The 27,377-nt window shown below is 42.8% G+C and overlaps 1 protein-coding gene and 1 long non-coding RNA gene across 52 annotated transcripts in view; one reads left to right on the plus strand and one right to left on the minus strand.

The window, feature by feature from the left end:
- The window catches only part of LOC103350898 (uncharacterized), a 30,411-nt gene extending 7,132 nt beyond the window's left edge, over positions 1 to 23,279 (plus strand). Inside the window, exons 2-3 of one of the 2 annotated variants that reach the window (XR_016219140.1) lie at positions 5,334 to 5,630; positions 11,524 to 23,279. This is a non-coding gene — a long non-coding RNA (uncharacterized LOC103350898). Of the gene's footprint in view, positions 1 to 663; positions 5,631 to 11,523 lie in introns of those variants that run through there. The other variant, XR_016219139.1, reaches the window with a different exon arrangement.
- CELF2 (CUGBP Elav-like family member 2) overlaps positions 1 to 27,377 on the minus strand; it is a 939,267-nt gene that overhangs the window by 76,750 nt on the left and 835,140 nt on the right. For all 50 annotated transcript variants that reach the window (XM_051820872.3, XM_051820873.3, XM_070055754.2 and 47 more), the window contains 3 exons: positions 18,115 to 18,163; positions 8,858 to 8,992; positions 589 to 668 (listed from right to left, as the gene is read on the minus strand). In XM_051820872.3, coding sequence (XP_051676832.1) covers positions 589 to 668; positions 8,858 to 8,992; positions 18,115 to 18,163 — 264 coding nt within the window. The remainder of the gene's footprint in view (positions 1 to 588; positions 669 to 8,857; positions 8,993 to 18,114; positions 18,164 to 27,377) is intronic.

The following is a 27,377-nucleotide window of genomic DNA, read 5'->3' on the forward strand; positions in this document are numbered from 1 at the left end:
AATGCATAAATTAACATTCTCACTGTTAAGCAGGAGAAATATTAACTTTCTCCAACATTCTTGAGGTGCAAAAACACAATTCTGGTTGACTAGATTAACTTGACACCAAATTAAAAAAAAAAAAAAAAAAACAGAACAAAGAGATCTTTGCGACTTAGCACAGGGAAAGCAGCAATTTGGGTGGGGGCTGTTATTGTTGGATCCATACCAATCCTGGGGTGGGGAATGTGTTTGATCCTGTAGGTCCAGAATCACACTTTGCTTAAAGTGATCAACACTTTACATCGCAAGACCTGTGCTGCTGAAATAAAAGGCTCAAAAAATAACTGTACAACAAATGGAAGGTTTTACTAATGCATTTCAAGTCATTAGGGGGAAAATGGAGAGACAGAGAGAGAAGGAGAGAGGGAGCAGGGGGCCAAGAGTGGAGGGGGGGAGACAGAGAGAGAGAGGTGAATGAATGAGAAGTGAGATGGTGAAAGTTGAAATCTGTGATTGTCATGTGAACAATCCACACAGGAGAGAATTGCTTTACCATTCCCCATCATTTGCACAAAGAAAACAAAGAAAGGGCAGATGATACAGTACCTCCATGGTCTGAGACTGATGCATGGCTTTGATTGCATTCTGTGCCATTGCCCTTGTAGAAAATGTGACAAACGCACAGCCTGTGGGAAACAAGGGGACAGGGAGCAGGAAAGACAAAAAACAACAAGACAAAAGGGTTGGACGCTTGTTAAACCAACACAGTCTACGAGAACTGCCACAAGACGACACTGTTCTCAGTAGTACATAAAAGTAAACAACTTCTTTGGTTTCGTCTTTTTTTTTTTTTTTTTGTTACAGTGCTGACTTGCTAATCTGACCACAGCAGAAAGATTTATCTATTAGTTTATTTTTTTAAATGAAAAAACTAGGGAATGAAGTTGGGTACTTTTTTTAGCCACAGGGTTTGAAATTAGCAAGATCTAGTTTGCATTTTCTAAAATAAAAAGTTGCCGTTTCTCATTTTCTCCTTGGCTGATGACGTTTACTGAGGGCATCCACACATCAGGGCTTTGTATTTCAAATTTTATCGCTGATTTCAAAGAAGCTAATAAGAAAATGCTCACACAAAGGGCAAATTAGCAAATAAATTTCAAGAGCTCAGAATGTCAGCAAATAAATATATCTAATCCCTTCCACGTAGTTAAAAATACATATGTACAAATAGAAACTGATGCTATTTAAATGCAAGCAAATATACAAAACCCAATAGAAACGATTTAGTAATTATTAACCATTAACAAAAACAAATGTTCTATTCCTCTAAGAACATTCAGCAGTGCAGTTAAAGCAAAAAATTAAAAATTTACATAGAATTTATTTGTATAAAAATTTTGTACAGCTTATGAAAGCAGTGACTTCTGAAATGTATCAGAGATTTAACCTAAAGTCTAATAAACACAAGGCAATGTACATTTCTCTGAACACCTACTTTGAGACCCATCGAAGTTTCCATATCTAGTTTTTCTTATGGTATACAATAACTAGAATCTATAGTGCTGGATTCTGCCTCCTGTACCAGCACTGGCCACCATGCAGGTCACTGCTCCAACTACATGGCTCATTGCCCTTTTCACTAATAAAAACACTGCCTTCTGAAATTTACATTTTATTCATCATGCACCCTTGGGCTTCTTAGAGAAAAAGACTGTGAAATTAATGCAGATTCAGGCTGATTTTATAATAATACCACTGCACACTAAAAGCTTAGCTAAAGCAGACTTACTTCACTTATGATCTCTAATGACTTTAAAAGTGCATTGATTTTCAGCTTCTTTAGCCTTGCACAGTTTGAACTTAGGTATCAGAGAATAATTTAGTGTTCCACTCAATTTCCTCAAAACATTATTATTATTACTACTTAAAAGATTTCCAAATGAAGCAGATCTAAACACTGTGAGGCTGAAGCCTATTGTCATTTCAGAGCGAATGCATGAAAGCAGAATTCTGGCATCAACAATATGAGATTGTTGCCCCTGTGGCCGATAAGCAAAATAGAGCATTCTACATTCAAGCAGCCAGCAGATTGTTTGGTTTATGTAAATCAATTCAGGAGTCATAAAACATATTTTCTTCTTTCATTTTGTATGTATACCTGGTGAGATTATCAAGTCAATACTGTTGTTGCATCTTCTAATCAAACAGCAATAAGAGAAAGCAACACCTGCCCAATACCCCCAAAGCACAATGACATCCAGTCATAAAAATAAGTCAATGCATTTTTTTTGCATCATGCTGTAATTTTTTAATACACAAAAACTCTCAGTATATGGAAATTCGCCTCTGGGTTAAGCTGGCCCAAGAATCCTGAATGAAGTCTAGCTTGCTATGAATACTGAGCTGTTTCATACAGTTCTGACAGTGTAGCAGCTGAAGGAACCTACTATTTAAACATGACGCCTGTACCTAGGCTGACTGTAGTTTTTGCCATCAATAAAAACATCTGAGTGGCCTTTTCGAAGGCATCTAGACGATGTGTGTAATAGAGTGTGAGACAGATGACAGTGACTCTGCTGGCTTCCCTGTTGATACTGAGCTCTAAAACTAAGAGTCCCAAATTTACCATCTGTTGCAAAGTAACATTGCTTCAAAGACATTGTGATCATCACCAACATTAACAGGCGAAGTAACACCAAGAAATTTTTGGTTTCCCACTTTTCATCTTGAGACTACAAATGGAGGCCAAAGTAAATCATCTAGTGGAGACTGATCTGAAATCATGAGAAGCCTGACTGATTCCACTTTTTATAGCCAAGAAGATCGTTAATTCACTCATTTGCTGTTAGTCTCTAGGCTCATGTGGCAAACCAAGTTTCCAAAGGAGGTTAAAATGCATAAAGAAGATGGAAAATGTCTAGAAGAATCTAGTAAGGCACAGTTTATGCATTTACCACAATTTCACACAAGCAGGACTTCTACAAGCAACTTAGAGAAAGACAGCGGTTAATTGGTCTCAGAAGAAGAGCATGAGCAATAGAATAGTAACATTATAACCTCAGACCACTGCCCTTTCCTGTATGAAACTTGCAATTAAAAACTTGACTGATGTTTCCAATTGTAAAATCCTTACCCTATCCAAAAAATGACCTGACAAATATGATGACTTCTTTAACCTTTTTATTCTACTGGCAGTGGTACAGTAACTGAGAAGCTGTCTCCTCAGGGGTTCCTGTCAAGTTCTGAACTGTGTGCTGTGTTCAATGACTTAAAAGGATTACTGTGTCATTTATAAAGTGGGACTGTATGTTGAAACTTTTCAATCTCTATGCCACTCTGGATGAAGTTAAGTGATTTCAGGACCAAATGCTTCTTGGAATGGTAGCCTGCTAATCTTTGTAATTTGTCTCAAACAGGTGGTCAGACTAGTCCTATGGAAAGATTTTAAGTTTCCTTCAACACCACTGCAAACCCACTTTGGGATTGGCTCTCCAATCCTTGGCTTTTTACTAACATGGGGCCACATAAACTGTGAGCACTGAGACCAGCTGCTGGCTTGATTTCATAGCCAACTAGAAGGCTTTCCATTGGACAGGTATCTCTTGGGTCACAATTGTTCCCATCCTCTACTACAAATGCGGTTCTGGGAGCAGCAGGATTTTGACAACAGGTTAGCCCTCTACTGTTTTGGACTACCGAATGTGTAGTCTCAGCAGACCTGACTACAGAGCAAAATATGGAGGAAGTAGACTGGGGAGACACAGGTATCAGAATAACGAAGTTTGTTTTCTTTTTTTTTTGGTGGGGAGGGGATTCAGGTATGGTCACATGTAAAAGACTATTTTAAAACCTCCAAATACATAATCACAAATAAAAACAATCAGGAAAAAAAAAAGGGACTTCTGTCAATGTGGCCAACCTGTAATTTACCTTGCAATTACTTATTGTCTCCTCTTTGAGAATGCCACAGATTGCTAACAGAAATGAAAGGAGCTGAATGCTTCCTATTTCCATGAGGTTACCTTCTTGCTGCTAAAACAGATAAATGATTGACTGGGGAAAGGCTTCGCAAAGTAATTTCCTCCTACAGACAGGATCTAAGGAAAGCACGTAGCCCTGTCACAGAGATGATTTTGGAACACATCGGTTACACTTGTCATTTCAATTGAAAGGGTATCTTAACTCAGGCGTTCTACCTTTTCTCTGAGCTGCAAGAGAATTTTTAGAGAACCAGATGAATTCTTGCTTCACAGGCACACACATACACACATACAGAAGTACTTTTAAAAGTTTGAACAATGCCAGGGCCTCTTGCTTTTCTGCCACTTCTCTGAGAGAGGTGCAGCAGCCTGCTGTATTTCAACTGAACAAAGCATAATTTAAAATAACTTGGGCAATGCGGAGCAGAGTTCAAGCTACGGAAAACTTGTTTATAAATTCCTAGTCAGTCGAAGAAAGATAGCGCAGCCAGCTTCCCTTGCTGTATCCTTTTAGCTGTGGCAGGACTCCTTAAACACACGCTACCAGTACAGTGGTGGGGCATAAAAATCAATAGTCTAATGCATCATCCCCAATGTTGGCTGAGTTGATTTAAAACTGGCATAGGGACATCATTCATTTATGATGCCTGAGGCTATGTTCAGACCAGGATCTACTAAACAGCTGGTGAATCTCATCACTGAGGTGAGATTGGGAGATTATGTTTAGAAAAAGATGGCAAAATGCAGTCAGTAATCCGGGGGGGGGGGGGGGCGGCATGAAAGTTTCCAAGTATCTGAATGTTAAGGTACTTTTCAGGCAGGACTAAACTGTGATCAAAATGTACATTCTCTCTGTATGTTTTAGTATCAAAAGTCCTATCCTATTATATCCTGCCCTGATCAGCTAGAGCAAAAACAAATGAAGATTTAATGGCTAAATCCAGTCTGGGCTCTCCAACATCCCTGAAAATACTGCCAATTCATTTGTCAAGGGTTTTGGCAGGGAAACGTTGAAACACCATAAACACAGCTGGAATATTCTTAAACAAGCAGAAAGTTACCTTAAATGGCAGTGAAGATCTGACTACAGTTTGTGGGAAAGAAAATGAAATACACTCCTTTATTGTCTCTGAATTAGAAACTCAATTGCCATGGTGCAGAAAACTCTGCAGACTGCACTGAAATAGCCCATTCGGAATGTGGGATATGGTTAAGAGTATTTTAGGACATCAACATGCCAAGGTGACACTGTCAAATTGAGACATTTGGTTTGGAAACTTCAAGCTTGGCTGTTGAGGGCAAACAACTCATTTGAATTGCTAGGGGTGGGCTAGTGGTATCCTGCTCATTATTATTATTATTTTTTTCCAGTGAAGGCTCATACAACAGGCTTGAGAGGTTAAGCTGCCACTGTAGAACCATCTGGGTAAACTGAAGTTGCTTCAAAGCATCTCCAAACTACATTTTCCAAGCGGTAAAAATTATCAGAAGGGGACGCTGTCCCCACAGGGAGAAGTGCACACTTGCAGATGGGCATCTTGCTTCCAGTGAAGAAGAGTCCCCATGTTTGTTGAGAAGCTTCATGTGCTTGGCGGGTTCTAGGTGCTTTCCATGTAGATTCACGACAGTTTCCCCAGAGTGGCTGTTCTGGAACAGTGGCTGGTGCTGGTGAGTAATGAGGGGAATTTTAAAATATTCTTTATTGCCGGGTGGGGTGGGGTGGGGGGGGGTGGGTTGTGATCCTAAATGCAGGCATAGCAGGGCTTGATGAGTAAGCTGTTGGTCTGAGCAGCCCACTGCTGTGATGCAGGAGGGTGCTGAGTCCCCAAGCCTGGAGAAAGCACAGTGCAGTGCCTCTGAGGGAAGAACATAACGACTGATCTGGCATTAGAAACATGTTGGGGTGGTACAGGGAGCCTGCTGGACCAACTGCTTCCTTTGTCTCCATTTCTGAAGTTAAACTGGGCAAAAGCAGACCAAGAAAAAGAGTGAACCACTCAAGGGCACTTCTCCCTCATCATAATCAAATGGTTTGATTTGGAAACTCTCCTAGTGAATGGTTTATATCCTGGATTTGTATTAGAAGGTACATCTTTTCAGGGCAGCCAAGCTTTCATTTCACTGAGTCGTTATTTATTTATTTATTTTTTAAACAGCTGAGCCAGCGACAGACAGGGAGAACAGAAATGCTGAGTGTCCTTTATGTGCAGTGCCACTAATGGGAGACACTTATTAATATTTGATTGAAAACCACAATTCTTTAATGAAAGCAAAAGAGTAGCATGAAAGAGAATTGTTCTTTCAACAAACACACTGATTCAGGAGCAGGCCCCTGTAGCCAATGGTCCCTGGGCACTGCTAATTGAAAAACACACACTGTCTGTCTTTATATTTCAGAACAAATGGTTACAAATGAGTTATTTTCTTTCTTTCCTTTTTTTTCTGCAATAGGGAATTCTCATCAGTTCACCAGAAACTATTTTCTGTTAAAAATAAAAAGGAAGGGAGAAGAGGGAGGAGTATTCTCTTCTTTACATTGAGCCATCATTTGCATAAAATATTGATGAGAGGGCTCCCATAACTTGTTCCAGAAACAGGCTGCTTCTGGTGTCAAGTGCTGGTTAATCAACCAAATGGCAGATCAAATTAGCTAAAGTTCTCTTGTTAAGCACTGTGTGTCTTGCTCTTTCCCATGAAAGTTTTGGCTGCTATAAAATCTTATCTGCAGAAATAACTAACACGTGCTCAAGGAGCTCCAAATGCTTCAGGCAGCAATGCTATTCACTGCTGTCCCCACTGGACACGTGGAGAAAGTGAGACGGAGAGTCATTTCCTAAACTGGCCGGCCAAGCAGAGGGGAGCCCACAGCCAGCACTCAAGCTCCACGTTCAAGGCCTCTCTACCAACCCATCTACGTAGTAGGCTTGGACTGAAAGCCATCATATCAGAAATTAGCGGTTCCCTGTGAGACAAGCAGCACGGCTATTTTTACTGCTGTCATTTACAACTGAGGAAACCGAGGATCAGACACAGAACAATTGACTAGGGCCCTAGTTCCATGTCACTAGAAGTTCTAGCACTTGAACTTGGCAACTCTGACCTCTAAAACACTATAAATTTCAATATGACTAATTTAAGGGTCTTCTTGTTTTGGTCCTTTCTTCTTGCTCTATACCTTGGAGAATCAAAACGAAATAACAGAGAGAAAAATGATTGTAAATATTAAATAAGCAGCAGAAAAGGGATTACAAAAATGTTCTCATGTCTTTCCTAAACATTTTATTCTTTATTTGGCCATGATGCTTTTTCCCACGGTATTCTCTCTCCTACTGTCTGCAAAAGTGGGCGAGTATGTAAATAAAATGGATGTGGCAGAATCAGATGACCAGGTGTTTATTCAAAGCTCTCATGGCTTGAATGTGCTGAGTAGTATGCGTGCTACTGTCCTTCTGTTTGTGAGGTTGCACAGGAACCAGAGGCTGTTCGTCTGTTAGAACGAGGGCCTGCTCTGGTTGGCCCTGGTGACAGTGATAAGCCAAGCCTCAAGTGCCAGGTGTACTGTGTAGAGACTGCACTCTGCATCACATCTTGTCCAGTTTTTAAAGAATCACATCTTTTAGGTGCACAAGAATTTCAGAGTTGTTAGCGAATGCATAAACTGATCTACACACTGATCTTGCCCCTCCCCGCTTTAAACCACATTCAGAGAAAAACACAGGAAGCAAACATTTTAAGGTGTTGCATCACCTTCTGATCTTCCTCCAGAGTACCTCTGTTTTGGGGCTCTGGAGGTGGATGTAGGTGGAACTTTTGTTCTCTGAGTGTTCAATTCTAGCAGCTGACATGTCTAAGAATCAAAAACAAATGTTCTTCCTCACATGGTGCTGGCAGCTAGTGAAGTAGGTGGAAATTAGTGCGCCCTGATACTTACCGCCTAGGTTTTCCTTTCAGCAAGTGGCTTCGGGGACCAGGAAAGGTCCAGAACCAGAAATGGAGAATGAAACTAAGTTGCTAATTAGCCCCATGGACACTGCACTGGTAACCACATTAATAACAATGAAAACCTTGCCATGTTGCGAAAGTCAGGATTTCTTATAAAGACTGAAAAGACATGTTCTACATAAATACTTCCACTTTGGAGTGACAGACAAGTGTGAGCACCCAGTGTCCACCTTTATGAACAGTTTAAGGAAGGGGGTGTGTGGTCTTGTCAAAGCGGGAGGCGAACGTGGGAAAAGACCAGTGATTCCAGCTATTCTGTATGGTTGCTTCACCAAGGCTCGGGGTCCCAGCAAAGCAGAGCCTACAGTCTTCTTCAGGGCACAGTCATCTTCTGTCACTTCAAGGATTCTCTGGGCTTAGACTCCAGGAGTTTTACTTTTTTGAAATAAATCTGTAACATTCCGACACGGGCCCAGTTACCCTTAATCTGTATCTGCTCTGAACTACATGTGAGCATCAGCATTTTTTTTTCTTGCTTTGTGTCACTGTCAAGAGAACCAAGTGATAACATTTCTTTCAGGTACAGGCAGAAAGCCAGAAGACCAAAAAGAAAGCAACAAATAGCCTTTCTCATCTTTCATGTCTCCTCCTTGGCCCCCTAAATCTGCTTCGGTTGAAGGCTGAGAAAGGATGTGTACCAATAGGGCAGCCTGTCAGGCTCCCCATCAGACAGTGATAACCTGAGCTAATATGCTGGCAGCAAGACCTTCTCAACCGGAGAAATAAAAAGTGCTCATCTCAACCACGGTGAAAAGTTCAGGTTGGATAACTTTATCACATGGGACATATTACAGGGTGACCTCGTGCTGTAAGCAGTGCCTACATCCACCTTGACTAAGACACAGAGTTCCAATTAGCACTTAAGGAAAGCGATTTCATAGAGGCACACTCACCTCGACTCAGCCCATCGGGTCCCCGGAGAATCCGGCATTCTTCTATCTGGCCAAATGGAGAAAACATCACCCTGATATCATTCTCATTACACTTCTTCGAAACCATTCCTATGAACAATTTTCTGTCTTCCACGGCTAGGAGATAAAAAGAATGAATGAGCAAAGGCCATTTCATCTTTCTTCTTGTAATCAATGCTTCATTACCACATCCAACCTGGCCCCGGCCATGTGAAACTGAGGCGTCCTATGGCTAACTCTTTAGACTTCCCACCGCCTTCTTCCTCCCCTAAGCCCCATCCTGCCTCTCCCTCCCTGAAGGTCTCATCTCTTTGTGAGCTTGTTCTTATTATTAAGACATCCTAATAGGATACAGGGCACTGTTTGTTGGAGTCCTTTTCTTCCACCCAGGAACTAACAGTAATGAGTTTACTCAAATTTTATAGAACATGTGTAAATGCACAACACTACCATTTGACGGAGATATCTTTGCACACAGATTTTTAACTTGTTTTTTTGTAGCTGCTCTTAAAACTTGAGAGATAATGAAAGAGGGCGGGAGAGGAAGAACAATAGAGGATACTTCAGATAGTTCAGGGAAAGTAGAATTAAAAGGTAATTTTATTTTAGTGCAACAAACTGAAATTCATGCCTACTTTTTCATAACATGCATTTTCCATGAACTACTTTGAATGTCACTTGTCTACATGGATTTGAAAATTTTTTGCACCACAATAAACATCCTTAATTCCATTTTCTACAAACTTTTTGAAGTACTTTAATGTAGTAAATGAAACTTTTCACAAAGCAATCAAGGGAAAAGAACACTTTTCTCCCTCTGTTTCAAATAGCCGTGTCCCCGCTAACTCAGCTAACAGTAACTAGGGATCAGAGACAGTCTCATATCTCGAGAGCCTGTAAAGCAGTTCACTCCCACAGCACTGGCTATACAGCTCCAGTGAGCCTGCACACTTGGTTCTAATCAGCCAGGCTTCCTTTACCTAAAGAGGAAGCTCAACCTAGCAAAGAGCGCGGGGCTGCTGCCACTGCAGCTTCACCTCAGACGCTCTCTACCCTTGGGGTGAACCCCTTGACAAAAGAAGAACACAGAGGGAACAGTACTGATCCAGCAATTAAGATTCCTGATGCACAGAAATGCGCTTTTGGGATCAGGATGATGTACAATTTATAACCTTGAACTGATAGGAGGAGAGATAAGGCAAATTTTATCTCAGATGATCTCATAGACTTTCTTCAAAACCTCCATATTTGTGCTCAGGATATGTGACCTACATTTAGCCTGAAATACAACCTTAGGACAGTTTTTGGAGCCTCTTTTTTAGGATGCCAGAGATACCCATGAAGAGAAATTCCACTTATTTTCCATGATTTCCTTTCCATCAATTTCTTAGAATTAAATAAAAGTTGGGGGGGGGGTAGCACAAGAGACTACAGAGTCCTAAGTCATTTGTGTGTTAAACCTTTGTTTTGAATCTGTGTTCAATTGTGGGGCCAGTTGCTTCTGGAACCTAAGTTAAAGGCCCCTTGTCATAGAATTCCAAAGTGGAAGCCAGAGATTTGAGAAATGCTTTGTCTATCCCTAAAAAGTGTCCCTGAAGCCTGGCAAGGACTTGCCTAGGGCCATTCAGCAAAAACCAGGGTACCTCCTAGAAAATGGAACTGAAACAAGTTATTATGATGTAAAAAAAGCATCTTGAAACCCATGTACACCAGGGAGATTCAAGAGAGTCATGAAAAATACACAGTAGGAAACAGCAACACAAGGACTTCAAAATTTTTTATACCAAAATAAATACGTTTTCAATTTTCCATGAAGTTTCTGAAGTCCACTTCTATGGGATCTATCCTAGACCACAGCCTGCTATCCCAGTCCCAAACCCAGCTTTTCACTCTGACATGTTTTATACAAGTTCTGAGGAAGCAGATGAGGTTCAAAGGGGAAAGCAATGGTTATGATGAAGGGACCCAAGTTCTAGTTCTAGTGCTGCCACAGTAATCTGATGTGTGACCTCGATGTCTAGGACCTCAGTTTTGTCATCCATTAAACAAAGGTTTCAACTCAATTCTTTTTCCTTTTCTCTTTCCTAAGCAATGGAGAGACGGTGGCCCAGTGATATGCTGTAGCCCACCTAAGCACTTGGGATGGCTGTTGAAGTGGTACACAGAATCCCCTCCACCTACACTCTAACAGCTTCTAAGACAACTCAGAGAAACTCCAGGGCCCCATGGAATACGTGATGAACACTACAGAGCCACAGTGCTTGTAGACTATGAATTGTGCACCAAAGTGTTTGAGAAAGGTTTGCTGGAGCAGGGAGCATTTGAGCTGGACTTGAGGAAGCACAGGTAGAGACTGGGTAGGCTGTAGTGACATGGGGGGATAAAGTACTAAGCAGTCAAGTACAAGGGGGACCCTGTTTGGGGTAGATGGAGGAAAGCAACCTTGCTTGAGTCCAACAGACACTGTTTTCTGCTTATCTGCACAGAAGGGCTCGCTGTGTCAGGACAGGTCAATGTGTCTTGAGCCTTAAACTAGGTAAGGGTGACAAGCACCAGAGGTTCTAACTGCTAGCAGCGAGGCTGTTGAGGACCTGACCTTCTTTACACAGCTGAGAAAACTTCAACTAAAGTCTTTTTCCTCCCTTCAGAGTAAGTGATCACCTGTGAAGCAGTGAAGACCTGGTAGTGCTGGCCCAGCATCTGAACTGTAGAAGCACCAGACGCCCTGGCAAGGCCAACCCCCTGTGCTGAAACGTGATAGTCCTCCAACATTAGGATCCCTGCAGGCTCCCTGGGAGGCCTGGACTCCTTCACACATGAGGATCTGGGTCTGGCAGGCCCTGTGGGACTGCAGCATTCCCGTGAACAGCAAAAGGGAAAGGGGCAGAAGTGACTGGAATGGCACAGGGTAGGGAGGAGGAAACTTCTAGTTGCATTTCTTCCTCGTTCCCTCCCATCTCTGGGATGCCTATCTCAGGAACTTTGGCTGTCACATCTTTGAGAGTAAAAATTTTCCTGTTGTTTAGAATTTGATTCTAGTTCTTTTAAACAAAAACAAATTAAAAGATCCCCACGTGGTCCTCGGTTTCCCTGGTAAACCTGTAATCAGGGTGGTTAGCTAAAATAATTGGCAGGCTTTGAGCTCCAGCCTGATGCAGCAGTAAATTAAACATGCAGCTTTTGAATAAAGCTAAAAATTTTTTCTGAGATGAATATCAAGTGCATGGAAACCGCTTACGAAGAGATCCTGACTGCTTACCCGTCACTTAAGGTCAATTTGGCCAGGCAGAAGGAAGGAATAGAACTTTCTCTTTTAAAAATAACAAGTATTAACTAAGAAAAAAATGGAAACCCACATCATCCATATGCTATTCAAAATGTTGATTTACTTCCCTGTGTGTGTGGGCTTGCATGTACTCACATGCATAAAGCAAGCTGGACAGTAGCAATCTTCTGTGGTTCTAACAGTTGGACCATACTTCCTTTAATGACAAAATGAAGATGATAGCCACCTTTCTCTCCCTTGAGTCTGCCAGTGAAAACTTTAAATTCACAAGATTATTCCCAGGATTCCCATTTTATGAATCCCTACAGCTTTGTAAACATTTTAAGTAACATAATTACCTTGAATTTCTTTTCCCCCAAAACTGAAGAATTTTTCCCCCAAATATTCAAAGGCTGTATATCACTTCTTCTCTCAGTCCATAAGTAGATAAACTGCCTAAATAAACTTATGTTCACTGTATTCTGCTGGGTACTTCACAAGAATTAAAATAAATTAAAAAAAGAAGTAAAATGTAAGGTCCTGCCCTCTTGAGGAAGTCACTTTCCTCCAGGACAGCCAGTGGATGAAAGGGGGGAAAATACTCTCATATCTTAAGTGCCACACTGCTGAGGTCTCCCTCACTAGCAATGGAACTGAACAGGTTTCCACACTAGTGGCCATTTACAGTATAATGAGAAAGGGTTAATACTATTAAGTATCAAGGGTGACTTTTTTAAGTTTGGGGAACAGAAACTTCCTTTAAAAAAGAACTCTAATTGTGAGTCTGTGGTAACACCCTGGTGTACAATCTGTCAAAGTCACACCTGGATTCAGGGCTGCCTGAATTAATTAACAACTTTTCAATGTGCTAGTGCTAACATATGGCATTTAATTACTGCCTCCAATGCTGTGAGTCTCTCCACTTTGAATTTCAAAATTACTTCTTCATCTTCCATAAGTCAGACAGAGACTGGATGGACACACCCAGTGATTCCTATGTTTAATGGAGGTTTTGCAGGTCTTCACCTGAGTCCAACAATACTTAGTGATCTTGACTGGCTAGCTCTGTACTTGATACATGGATAATGGAGGTTTTGGAGGACTTGGGAAAGAGGCAGTGGGCTTAAAGAGCATTTCTGGATTCTAGGATTTAAGGACCACCAACAAGCTGAGAGGTTGGAGGGTTAAGGCAAAATGGATTTTATATTCTGTCTACAGAGTAAAACAATCCTGCTTGCAGCAAGAAGCACGATGTAACAGTCAATACTGGCTTTAGCCACTGAGATCCAAACACAAAACCAAAGGCAGCCTATATGCTTTCCTTATCACTCACTGCTAGACCAGCTTTGGTAACTGCTTTTAATTTTCCGTCTTGCACAGCTGGTACCTTTTACCACTACAAACAGAGGATTAAAACCTGGATAGCGCATACATGGAATATAGCATGAAAGACAGTAACCATGTTCGTGCTGGCTTATGCAAGTACCCCAAATCCAGACTTCTTCAAATGACATTCCTATACTATCACTCAACTTTGCACAATGAAAACAGTAACAAAGGAAACAAAGAAACTGGAGTTTGGTTCTGTTTTAAGTTGGGTCTTTATATCAAGCGTGCTCTTCCTTAAGTAAGAGCATTTTTTATTGCTTACTCAGAGTGGGTGTTTTTTCTCCCCTTTTGGATACCCAGCATAGCACAAGTGGAAAGAAAATAAAATACTACTGAATTTGCATAAATGGGTAGAGGTCCCAGTTTAAATCAAAGCCTATGGCCAAGGAAGCCTTGGAGATTTAGGAAGCTGGTTCAGTAAAATCCAGAGGTGCAGGGCTCATCTAAGTGCAATATAACATTTCTGGGCTCACTACAGAGTTCCCACTATCAGACTCTACACCGACCAAAGCTTCAAAGGGTGATTGCTGTTCTGGAATTCACTGTCCATCACTAATTAATCTATGATGAATAGCCCTTCCTTGCTCAGCAAAAATCAAAGTTTTACAAATCAGAACACACTGATAGCGAAGACAGTGACTGTCTAATTGTGATGAGTCCTTTGTGCTATCCATAAATGTCAGCAAACTCAATAAAAGTGCAATTAGAGCTCGTTATACTTCTTTCACAACTACAGGAGCTATTTAGAGCATCTGAGCCAAAGAAATCTTGGTGCTCTTTGAGCTTCTGAAACTATGCTTACCTGTCAAAAATGCCATGTGAAATCAGAAAAAAAGGTTGCAGCTTTTATCACTTGCTTTGGGAAAATCATACTTTTTTTTTTTTTTTTTTTTTGACAGGCAGAGTTAGACAGTGAGAAAGAGAAACAGACAGAGAGAAAGGTCTTCCTTCTGTTGGTTCACCCCCCAAATGGCTGCTACAGCCGGCGCACTGTGCTGATCCGAAGCCAGGAGCCAGGTGTCTCCTCCTGGTCTCCCATGCGGGTGCAGAGCCCAAGCACTTGGGCCATCCTCCACTGCCTTCCCAGGCCACAGCAGAGAGATGGCCTGGAAGAGGAGCAATCGGGACAGAATCTGGTGCCCCAACTGGGACTAGAACCCAGGGTGCCGGTGCCACAGGCGGAGGATTAGCCTAGTGAGCTGCGGCGCCGGCCATACACGTCTTCTGATTCCTAAATCAGTTCCAAAGAGAACCTTGAAACCTGTTCACATCTATGCGAGGTGAGGTTCCACTTGAACTCTGTAAAGAAGAGCCTTTCAAAAGTAGTTTCCAGTTCATCTGTATTTTTTTTTTTGGGGGGGGGGGGAGTTTCCAGACAGGAAATTCTGAAAATGAACGTCAAGTCTAAAAAGCAAAGGAGGAACTTGCTCAACAAGGAGGCCTGGGCATTTTCATTGCTATTGGCAGACTTCTGCTTTGGCAAGAAGAGCCCAAGGCAGGACGTATTCACCTCCCTTACTTGGACCGCACCAAAATGGATGCCCCGGTTAGAGGAATTATGCTGTTTAGTTGGCACACTGGATGTTTCCTATGTGCCAGGTGTTGTGCTAAGCTCTTTACAGAAGGCAGCTTAGTAATCCTCACACAACTTTCTAACATGGGCATTACAAATGGAGCTCAGGTACCCTACTGTTGCCCTTCTCACGGCTGAAGATGTGGGGGTTCAGTGCTGCCAAGTAACTTGCTCAAGGAATGATTGACAAGTGCAGAGTCAGGAGTCAAATCTAGTTTTTTCAAAATAGTGTTTAACTGCTCATCCTTCATGCTTCCTTAAAAACGTCAAATTTTAGGTACTCTCTTGTCTAGTAATAGTGGGGCCCTATCCTAGGCTTTTGAGATCTTGCAAAAATTGAGAGAACCCATGGCAATTTCATTGTGTTGCTATGGTCCTAGAGTCAAAGGAAACATTATCCTCAGGGTCCAGGGTAGACAATGGACAGCAAGAGCAACTCAGCACTCTGAGAACTCCTGGCAGCAAGCCTGTGGAAAGGATTCTTGATATCAGGATGTATATATGTTGCAGAAAATGCAAAAGAAGAAATCCTTTCATGCTTCAACTATTTGGGTACCTCAGGTCACACGTTTTCAGTTCAGTTCTCTACTATGCCACATTTTCTTAACTACAACCTAAGGTTCAGAAATATAAGACAAACCCTTAGCCACATACTTCCACTCCATGGCACTTGCCCTGACATACTTTTAAAGAATTAATGGGTGAAAGAACAAAGAGCAGTTCTTGGGGGCCACAGGTTCTGAGATGAACTGCACTGATAGAATTCACTCCACAAACACAAGATTCATTTTCTGTCTCAACCGTGAGGAACAGAGCAGACTACAAGCATGAACCTCTGGTTCAAAGGGGCTCTAGATACCAGCACAGGAAATTGGTCTTTCACACAGATAGGCAGGCTCAACCAAAAGCCCTCCAAAGCCAGGGGGGATTCCTGGGTGATGACAATAAACCAACTTTTTACAGAAGTGCTCTGTCACTTACAAAGACTGTCATAGGGGCTGGCGCTGTGGCGTAGCAGGTGAGGCTGCCGCCTACAGTGCCAGCATCCCATATGGGTGTCAGTTTGATTCCCAGTTGCTCCACTTCCCATCCAGCTCTCTGTTATCGCCTGGGAAAGCCATGGAAGATGTCCCAGATGTTTGGGCCCCAGGGGAAGCTCCTGGCTTCAGATCAGCACAGCTCTGGCCGTTGTGGCCAATTGGGGAGTGAAGCAATGGATAGAAGACCTCTCTTTCTCTCTGCCTCTCCTCCTCTCTCTGTGTAACTCTTTCAAATAAAATAATAAATAAATATTTAAAAAAAAAACAAAGACTGTCATAAACATCTTATTTGAGTCAGCATCGGGGAAGACTAACCTATGTGAAGCAGCCAATTTTTCTTTTTCATTTTATGAATGAGAAGACTCAAATTCTGTATTTAAGAGATTATTATATATGGGGCCAACACTGTGGCATAGCAGGTAATGCCACCATCAGCATCCTGTATGGGTAGTGGTTGAAGTCCGAGCAGCTCCACTTCTGATCCAGCTCTCTGCTATAGCCTGAGGAGGCAGTGGAGGATGGCCCAACTCCTTGGGCCACTGCACCCATGTGAGAGAAAGAGGAAGCTTCTGGCTCCTGGCTTTGGACTGACGCAGCTCCGTCTGTTGCGGCCAACTGGAGAGTGAACCAGTGGATGGAAGACCTGTCTCTCTCTCTCTCTCTTTCTGCCTCTCCTTCTCTCTGTGTAACTGACTTTCAAAATAAATAAATAAATCCTTAAAAAAAGAGATTATCATATACTTATACAGTAGACAGAATGTAAGCTCCGTGAAGTCAGGGATATGGTTTCTTATGGTCTTTTTCAAATCTGTTGCTGCAGCTGCAGCCCCTACCCACTTGGGTGGGAACAGTCAGTGATCAAAGAGTAACTGCCAAACAAAGGAATGGAGAGAGCTGAGCACGGACTCACAGCCATGCAGCGGCAGGCCATGTTGGTGACAAAGTCATATAGGACTGAGGAGAAAACAGTGAGTAAAGCACCAGTGTCTACTCCTCAAGAGAGGAAAGAAAGCTCTGATACACTAAGCACTAGCAGCATGACACAATGACTTGGAATTTTCTTAAAAACTTTCTACTCTGTGGAGAAGCCAGAAAATAAGATGCACTACAATTAGCAAAAAAAAAAAAAAACCTTGTGGAGAGATTTGGAGCCCAATCATAATTTACATTTGCAGATATGTAGATCTCTAAGTGCATGGCTTCTGCCCTGATTACTAATTAATGAGGTGCAAAACTGCCTGTTGGAAGGAAACAGTGCTGATTATGTCAGTCTTGTGGGACAAAGAAGCTCTGCAGTCTAAGAAGGTAGGCGATTCTTTTAACATACATTTCAGTAAATTAAAAGAACAGAGCACGGAAGAAGGTCTGCAGAAATGGAAGCAAAAACTTGATAGAGAAATGTAGGCTATCAACCCTCTTGTGTCTTGGAGAGGAAAATCTCAGTTCTTTCATGGACCTCATCAAATGCATATTTTTGCACCAAGTGTATACTTCGTTAATCAGGAGACTGAATTCTGATGCAAATGCATCAGTATAATTGAGAAAACAGTGCAACAGGACAGGCTAGCCTCCAAGTCAAAGAGGAACAAATGGGAAATGCAAAAGAAAATGACAGCCTAATTGTTAATGGCCAGTTTCGCCTTTGCTGCTCATGTCCTCTGCCCACCCATCAGGTGTCCCTGTGTTGCTCTGCTGGAGGAGATGGCAGCCACATGCTATACGGTCACTATAGAGGGCAAGTCCCAAATGCAGGGACACGGAAAACTGTTCCCTGTAACATTTCTCACAGAAATGAGGCAGGGGAGTGGGACGTGCATTTCTCCAGACGTGCTGACCACAATGGAAAGGTCCTGGAGCAGAGCTCTCTGCCTTTCAGATAATAAGCAGCTGCGGCTGGCTCCTCCCTCCCCCATCTGAGTTTTTAATGTAAAGAAGCACACATTATTAAAAGAGACAGTTGGTTACCACCTACCGTTTGACTTTTCACTATCTGCAGGTTTCATCTGAATGGGATGATGCATCTAAAAATAAAAAAGTGAGAAAGTAAAGGCAGATTGAACAACTGTAAAAACAGTCTCAGAAATCTGACACTATTCAACTTGAGTGTTTTTTGTTATAAGACCACGTAAGACTTCTCCCAGATAAGATTAATTAACTTAAAAAGGATACCTGTAGTTTATGTACAGAAATCTAAGCCTTGTAAGTCACAAGGCAGGGTAACACAATATTTGAAAGTCTGGCTTCAGGGTCAGACTTGAGTTTCAAATCCGATTCTGCCACTCTCTGACAGGTAATTCTGGCTCCTCCACTCACTACAGCTACCTGTGACCTTGGGTGTCTTCTCCAAACTTCAGACTTCTGAGATAGAACTAACACTTGCATAGCAGGGTTGTGAGAATTAAGAGAAAATGCATCATAAGCAGAGTCAAGGATGTGCTGAAAACATTTGGTTATTGTTATTATATTAACACAAATTTAAATGTGGGTTTGTCTTTGTCTCTCTTCAGGCCACTCAACATGTCTGCTATGTGGATTCTTCTTATGTCTCATGGTTCTGAGTAATTTGAAAGTCTAGTAGTTGATCCATCCAGGTGCCAGAGCCTAATGTTTTTTCACAGAATAGGAATGCAGAGCCATAGCACGTAAGGAAGACAGGAGTGAGCGGATGTGGGGTAGGAGGGAGAACGACTTTTTCATCACGTTCAGTACATGTGCAGATGCAGGGGGGCCGAGGTCCTGCATCACAGCAGACCTGGATGCTCCACGGTTCCTCACACGGTGCTGATCGCACCACTGTGCATGATCCAGTTTACTCCAAGCACAGAACGCTACCAATTCCAATTAAAATAAATTCCTCAAACTACTTTCAAAGGCCCTCTTGCTTCATATTTCATCATACCCCAAGGAACACAGAAGCCACAGGGTGGATGCAATCAGTGGCTGTGCAAATGCTTTTATTATAATGGGTCCCGTTCTCTCTGAACCTTTAATTTCCCCAGTGGACTTCCATCACTTGCAAGCCACAGCTCTGGGTTTTATCTAATTTAAATGAAAGGGGAATGTACTCAGCTCTGGCACTTATATGATAGGAAATTATTATCAGGCAGCCTATGTACACCTCATGCCTGCTAGGGTCCTCAAAACACAAGAGGAGGAGCAAAGAGGAAGAACCGATGAGAGAAACAGCCTAAATAATTCAGAGCCATTGGTTTCTCCTAAAAGGTGAGATGATCTTATGCACAGCATCTAGGCCTCTAGATGTGGAGTCTACTAGTATCCTTTCTTTATTCATTAATATATTCAACTTGTGGAGCACAGACTACAAGTAGATCAGTCTTTTCAGAAGAGCGGAATTTATACCTTAAAAAACAGGCAGAGGTAAACTGGAAAATCTCGGATGCACAGCCTCTATTCTACAGCAAAAAAAAATAAAACAAATGGAGCAGACAGGCAGACTCTTTGAATAAGATATTCTTACAGCATGCATCTGTCTACATTTTCAGTAAATACGGAAGATACAGCTAGTGTGTCAGGTTCCAGGTTAAAGACTGGGAACAAAGCTTAAGTGAAGGAATTCCTCCCTTTCAGGTGCCCCTGGGCTGGCGAGGGAACAGCTAGCCAGGCAACACAGCCAAGTGCTAGGGGACAGGCAGACAAAATATACAAAAGTCCAGAGACACAGGTATTTAATTCTGCTTGGCAAAGAAAGCAAGTTTCCAAGAAAGGGTAACACGTGGCTGTAGTCTTCAACCTTGACAGCAGAGGAAGAGGAGAATGAAATATAAAGCCTGTGGGGTTATCCCACATAAAGATACAATGGTGAGAGAGAGTACAGTTTCTTCTTGCAAGGAGTTAAAAATGGAAGCAGGGAAGACCACGAGAAAAAGCTTCAAAGATAGTCAACATCAGTTCTTAGAGGGTCTTGTGAGTGAAGTTGCAAAGGCAATGAAGATGGAATGAATCGATATTCTAGTAAACTCAGTTTTGGCTACAGCATGGAGGACAGCTTTTAGGAGAGATGGAGGAGGCAGGAGGACAGTTAAGTGGCTATTGCAGAGTCCAGGTGAGGGGCAGGCATTTGGCCTTGTGGTTAAGATGCTGTTTGGGTGCCTGCATCCCATGTTGAGTCCCTGGTTTGAGTCCCAGCTGCTTCACTCTGAACCAGTGCTTGCTAATGCAGACGTTAGGAGGCAACAGGTGGTGGCTGAAGTAGTTTGGGTCCCTAATGCTCATATGGGAGACCCAGATTGAGTTCCCCAGCTTCAAGTTAGCCCAGCCCTAGCTAGTGCAGGCATCTGAGGAGTGAACCAGTAGATGAGATTGCTCGTTTGTTCTTTCTCCCAAATTAATAAGAATCAAAGTTAAGTAGTCCAGGTGACATCAATGAAGGTCCTAAATTCCTGGGGATGAGGGAAAGGAGAAATTCATACCTTGACAACTAGGTTGATTGTGGGGTCATTGCCCAGATAGGGAAACCATGAGAAAACAGTTGTAGGGGAGGCTACCGAGACTAAACTTGATGTGGCTGTGAGCTGTAGAGAGAAGCTGGGGATGTGATGCTTGCGAAAGGAGCCAGGGCTGGGGGTCACGGTGGAAGCCACAGGCTTGGATGAAGCTGTCAGGGGAAGAACAAAGTGAAAAGAGTCAAAACCAACGACAGAACCAAGCAGAGTTTCAGAAACTAGGATTCTACGGAGGACAGAGGACAGTCAAAGAAGCAGGCAAAGAAGCTGGAGCAACTGGCTGCACAGGCACCACGACCGGACACTTTCAAGAATATAGAAGGGCTCACAGCCAAGTGCTTCTAGAGGCTGCAATTAAAATGCCCGAGTATCTTTGTGGATTTGGCAATGAGTGGTAGAGGCCAGAACGCTGGACTATAGGTAGTGAAAGATTAATGGAAAGGATAATGGTGGACATGACAAATGTAAACCACAATTTCCAGAAGATTAACAATGAAGTGTGAAAAGTTAGGAAACTCCATGGAGGACAGCAACAAAGGACAGGGATGGAGGATAGGAGGAGGCACCTTTTCTTTCAAGCTGGGAAAGATTTGTATGGGCTAATATGCTGAAGAGAGACAAACAGGATTCACAGGCTAAAGACAAAGGAGAAAGGAGACAAGTGAACCAGCATGATGTATGGGACACAAAAACTGAAAAAATGCAGCCTTGTTCTCAGAAGCTTCCGACGTGTCATGATGGTTAACACACACAGACTTAGACAATGTTGACAAACATCCAAAGAGGAGCACAGAGTGCTGTGGGTTTTCGGCTCCATCTCTGAAGGGCAGTGCAGGACTTGGGGAGGTCTGGGAGTGGCAAAGGCTGAATCATTGCACCCTGAAGCTGTAATGGCCCTAGGAATCACACAGTCCAGTGCTCTCAGTTTATAGGTCTAAAGGGAATACGTGACTTCACTAAGGACACACAGCTGGCTAATGACACAACGGGGATCAAAAATGTAATCTCCCAACTCTTTATTCCAGTGATGACTCCCCTCTCCCATACTGCTTTTCCAGAAAATGTCCAACACGGGACTTGGACATATGAGTCTTCCATTAAGAACTGCAGGTTTCTCTCACTGAAGCAGCTAGACAAACATTCCTTCAAAGGCATTTGCAATATCCCCCTAGGTGAGAGTAATCTTTCCTTCCTCTGAACTCCCATAATACTTTATCTCTGTAGCTTTATGACTAGTATTACACTAAGACTTCGCTCTTCGGTTTCTTACAGCCACTCAGTTTCTGACCTAAGATTACCCAGAAGGCTTGAGCAAGTAATAGCAACAGTAATAAAGCAGCCACGGCCACTGCAGACTTGAACTTTGTTTTGGTCTTCCTTTGGCTCGGGGGGTGAGAGGGAGGAGAGGGTGGAGGATGAACTTCAGAGGCTGGGACTGTCAGGCTATTTGATGAATTCTGAATGGGTGGTGACCCTACTTCAGGTATGTTCTGAAGACAATTTAAATAATGTAAAGCACTGTGACCTTCTTAAATAAGGGTGTTCAATCAGTACTGGACTAAGAATTGCTCATTATCATGAGTAGTTCACCTGAGACACAAATTTCTGATCACACACAAGATATAAATGTCAAGGAAGACAAAACATGGTCTGGAGGATTTGTTCTCATGTTTCCTCCAAACTTCATGATTCCAAGAACTCTGGAAGACTTCTTGAGTGGAGCAGGGAAGTTCCTGCTGAAGAGTGAGCATTCGAGTTGAGATTCTCAAGTTACAGTAAAGGAGTTATTTCCCTACAACAGACATGGTTTCAAAGATGTGACTCAGTAAGATGCTAGGACTATGCATTTATTTACTGGTTTGTGCTTTATTGGACACTATGGTGAATGCCAGGAACACAAGGGTGAGAAAGAGTTCTCATCACGGCGAAGCTTGCAGACAAAAGTAGAGACAGGTGCATCAGCTGTCTACCAGAGTATGGAATACACTGTGCTAAGACAATCAGTGTGGGAACTCAAAGGAGGGTCCAACAAAATCCAAGGAAGGACCAAATGGACAAGGTCTCTCGGATGAAACAATGTTCAAGTTTACTCTTGAAGCAATGCTGAGGTTAGCCAGGAGATACATGAAGAATATTTCAGGGAAGAGGATGACAGACTTGAAGGCACAGAGTAGGAGCAAAGAGGGCGCAGTGTTACTAAAGGATGATAAAACATTCTAACCAACAAAGGCAGTTGTTAAAGATCATTCATCCAAATACCTGAAACACAGTAAGGCTAATAATGAGGAAAATATTTATGGCTGAAAAAAATGTCTAGAGGCCAGCGCCGTGGCTCACTAGGCTAATCCTCCACCTTGCAGCGCCGGCACACCGGGTTCTAGTCCCGGTCGGGGTGCCGGATTCTGTCCCGGTTGCCCCTCTTCCAGGCCAGCTCTCTGCTGTGGCCAGGGAGTGCAGTGGAGGATGGCCCAAGTACTTGGGCCCTGCACCCCATGGGAGACCAGGAGAAGCACCTGGCTCCTGCCTTCGGATCAGTGCAGTGCGCTGGCTGCAGCGGCCATTGGAGGGTGAACCAACGGTAAAAGGAAGACCTTTCTCTCTGTCTCTCTCTCCCTGTCCTTTCTGCCTGTCAAAAAAAAAAAAAAAAAAAAAAAAAAAAAGTCTAGAAAGAAGAAACCAATGCAAATGTACTCAACCCTGAATTAAATCACCTTGGCACTAGGACTGGCAGAGAAAGATCATCACCCACGTCAGCACTTTTCTCAAGACTACAGATGCAATCACTGGGATCAGAGCTGTTGTACCTCTACAATATTTCAGCTTGACCAGGGAGTCTGGCCACATCTGCTGCTGGAGTTACACGCGGCTGGGGGATATATCTCCACGCTGTGCCCCGCACTTGGGAGGTTCTCACTGACAGCAGTAAACCAGGGAGAAGGCCCAAAGAATGTGACGTTACTATTCCAATCTGACTAGTCTGGCCAGTTTAAGGGACTCTCAGAGTCAGGCTTGAAGCTCGTTCCTCAGAGGAGAACTCCTTCTTCTCATGAGCACATGAACTTCAAGAATTTTTGCAAGGAATCCTCCAACAGACATGTTAATTAAATTGAGGCTGTATCACTACAATCATAGAGAACTGGCTATGTCTGAATAAAAACATTCGGTGATCTGTACTCTCACGATCTTTCTGTACTGTTTGATAAGCCTCAGAAATTTATCAACATCACCCTCTGACACGCACAGTGCGGTTTTCTGGAGTCATGATGCAACACAGGAATGAATCTATTACCTGTGTTCAATTCACCTGTATGTGCAGCAGCTGAAAAGACAACAGGGTTTCCATGATTCCCTCAAACCAGTTTCTATCTGCAGCACCCCTGTGCCAGGGAAATGACCAGAGCTACAGTTCTGGAAAGAATCTGTTCATGGGAATAAGTTTACTTATTTCTTCAAGTTTAAATTTCCACGGAAAAAAGTTTCGAGATCCATTTCTTTGACTACACATGTATCTCTTTTTCATCTTACTATAGAACATTTTGGCTAAAATTATACATTAAGGTACTGGCTAAATTTTTGGTCTCTATTTAGTCCTATTTGTTTACAAACAAATGAGCTATAATGAGAGGGGAAATTTGATGACTGTTTCCCAGGAGAAAGTGGAAATGGAGGTAAGCACATTCCTTAGAGATTAGTCGTTTAATTTCTGTTACATCTGTGTATTAAGTATTGCCATCATGTGCACAGTGAGAGCTGAGTCACTCAGAAAACAGCACTGTTCCCACAGCGTACTCTGGGCCAGTTTTCTCAGAGTCTGATTGGGCTTTTGTCGAGGGAAGCTCTTTAAAGGTGAGGCCCTGTCCTTTCTACTCTGAAGTGCAGATCATGCACCAGTGACAGCATGCAGCTGTCTCTCTGACTCCAGCACTGGCTCATGCCTCTGTTCTGGCCATCCTGGCAGGAAGCTGTCTGTTGTAGCACACAAGACATCCCCTCCATCCCACTTCTGAGTGAATGAGTGGCGTTGAGTTCCTTCCTCCTCTTCTGCCTACACACACACACACACACACACACAGGGAACTGAGCTGTCTATGCCAGTCATCAGAAAGGCTGACCTCTGATGGGATCTGATGCTCCTTACTTCTGAATGTGTTGACCTTCGATTTGTCACAGAAGAGCCCAGCTGTGGCTCATGAAAATGAAAATGAGGATACAACTTTGGAGCGAAGCCATTCCTCCAAGTCTGTAGGGGTAACTGCCTGTGCAGAGAGCAGCACACTCTGGCAACAGCTGTCACTGCGAATATTCTGATGTTACCACATGGCAGTGGCAGGGATGAGGCCGGCCACAGAGCACCAACCTTCACTGATCGTCTCTCTAGAGATCCCATTACAGACGAAGTCTAGTGTGATTTCTCCAAAGCTCTCTGGCTGTCCTGTGATGCAGAAAGGGAAGATTCTAAGTTAACACAGGCCTAGTGTGGAGGATGGAGCCCTTGGGGAAAGGAGGCAGCAGAGGGGAGTGTGGCAAGGCCGGTTTCTCACACCTTGGAGAACTCATGTTGAAACTTGTTTAACCCCAGCCATCACCAATTGATGAGTTAACCACCTTTAACACGAGATTCAATAAAACATGCCATTTTTAACCTGAAATGGGTTTTACAGAGTCACTGCTACGCATCTCATTATTAAACCTATCCTGACCTCCTGAGAGAGCAGTCGTGCCGGCACATATCATAAGCTTACTGCCCATAAAATATTTAAAAGTAGAGAAAAGGGGGAAGGAAAGAAGTCACTTCACAAAAGGGCTAAGTGCCAAAATGAGAAAATTAAAGGATTCCAGCCAGTAAAGACAAATTAGTATTTTTCTTTCACTCCATGACAACACAAAAATGATGTTCCTATCATGCTTGAGTAGCTAACTCTGAAATACCCAAAGCACTCACTATACCTTCTGGATTGTTCTCAAAAATTTTAACGAATAATTCAAATGACTTTTTTTTTTTTGACAGGCAGAGTGGACAGTGAGAGAGAGAGACAGAGAGAAAGGTCTTCCTTTGCCGTTGGTTCACCCTCCAATGGCCGCCACGGCTGGCGCGCTGCGGCCGGTGCACCGTGCTGATCCGATGGCAGGAGCCAGGTACTTACCCTGGTCTCCCATGCCGGTGCAGGGCCCAAGTACTTGGGCCATCCTCCACTGCACTCCCTGGCCACAGCAGAGAGCTGGCCTGGAAGAGGGGCAACCGGGACAGAATCCGGCACCCCGACCGGGACTAGAACCCGGTGTGCCAGTGCCGCAAGGCGGAGGATTAGCCTAGTGAGCCACGGCGCCGGCCCCAAATAACTTTTAAGAGTTGTCACAAACTGGAGGCAGGCCACCGCCACCCCCCCACCCCCAACAAAGATTACTGTCATGGGATCCTCTGTTACAGGAAGGCACCCCCAAAACTACAGGGTTTTGCCCCTTTCTCTAGGTAAGTGACTGTGCCACTCAATCACCACTAATGTTCTTCATAACAGAAACTGGGGTGAGGGAGGCAATGGTAGTTGTAGTGATGTCCACTGAATCCATGAATTCTCAGTCTTTTTTAAATGTTTAACAGTATGGCAAGCCTGCTAGAATATCTTTCATAGAATGGTAGCTCTTCAAGAATACAGATGACAAAAATCCTTTGTCAGATCAGTCAAAACCAGCTTTTATCACTGACACAATCCAGATCTGGAGCTAGACTAACGGAAATGGAGAATTCCGGTAATTTTTGTGAAAATGGAGGAGGAAATCCTCACTTTACCCCTATTTTTTCAGAAGCTGTTATGGGCTCTTTATACGTTAACTGAATTGTCTCAACAGTCCTATGAGATGGGAACATGCAAGGAACAAAGGAAGAGAGAATTAACTTCCCTGAGTTATTTAAGTACTTAAAGAGAAGTTAAATAATGCAGCAAGTAAGTAGTTAAGCAGGGATTCACACCCAGAGCTGTGCCAAGGACCAAAGCCTCACCTCTGCACAGATCTACACAGCTGTGCTCAATAGTTAGTAGCTTCTAAGAACCCAAACAAGTTACCAATTTTTTTTTTTCCAATACTAGGCCTGAAGACTGCCTTGATCTATAGGTTTCCTCACAAGTTAGAAACAACTCATATATTAATCAGTATAGCACATGTGTATATGTATACACATATATTATTGTATTGTACATTATATACATTGTATTTCACATAAACTGTAAAATTTAAAAAATTTTACCCCACATATTGTCTGAATTTTCTTCATGAAAGAGCAGCAAGCAAACTTAAAAGCCAGCAGTGAACGAAAGGAAAAAAAAATCCTGGTTTACAGTCAAGGAAGTACAGCCTTAGCCCCTATACCACTAAGATGGAACCATGTGTGTGCTGTCCCTCGGAGGTTCAACGTTACTTCAAACCCCACAGTCCCTCAGGCCCTTCTAAATAAGACTTACGACGTGGAATCAGACTGCTAGGTTTCTTTCACACGGCAAGCTATCTGAAATGTTCTACACCTGTGTCGATAACAAACTGATAAAAAAATAAACTGATGATATACAAGATTAGCTACCAATTATTCCATAAGAGGAAAACAATGGTTTTCATTCACTGACATTAACTGATGTTACATTTTGTGGCTTATTCACAAACTGATGGTGAAAAAAATTAGACTGGGACCTAGAAAATGAATCAAAGCACACAGCACTTGTTTCTGGGTAAGCTGTCATTCACGTCAGAAGGCTCTGGTGTTCGGCTCTGCGTTAACTGC

Source organism: Oryctolagus cuniculus, chromosome 13, assembly GCF_051225735.1.
Source record: "Oryctolagus cuniculus isolate XC-2025 breed Fujian yellow rabbit chromosome 13, ASM5122573v1, whole genome shotgun sequence".
In the NCBI taxonomy this organism is placed as follows: Eukaryota; Metazoa; Chordata; class Mammalia; order Lagomorpha; family Leporidae; genus Oryctolagus; species Oryctolagus cuniculus.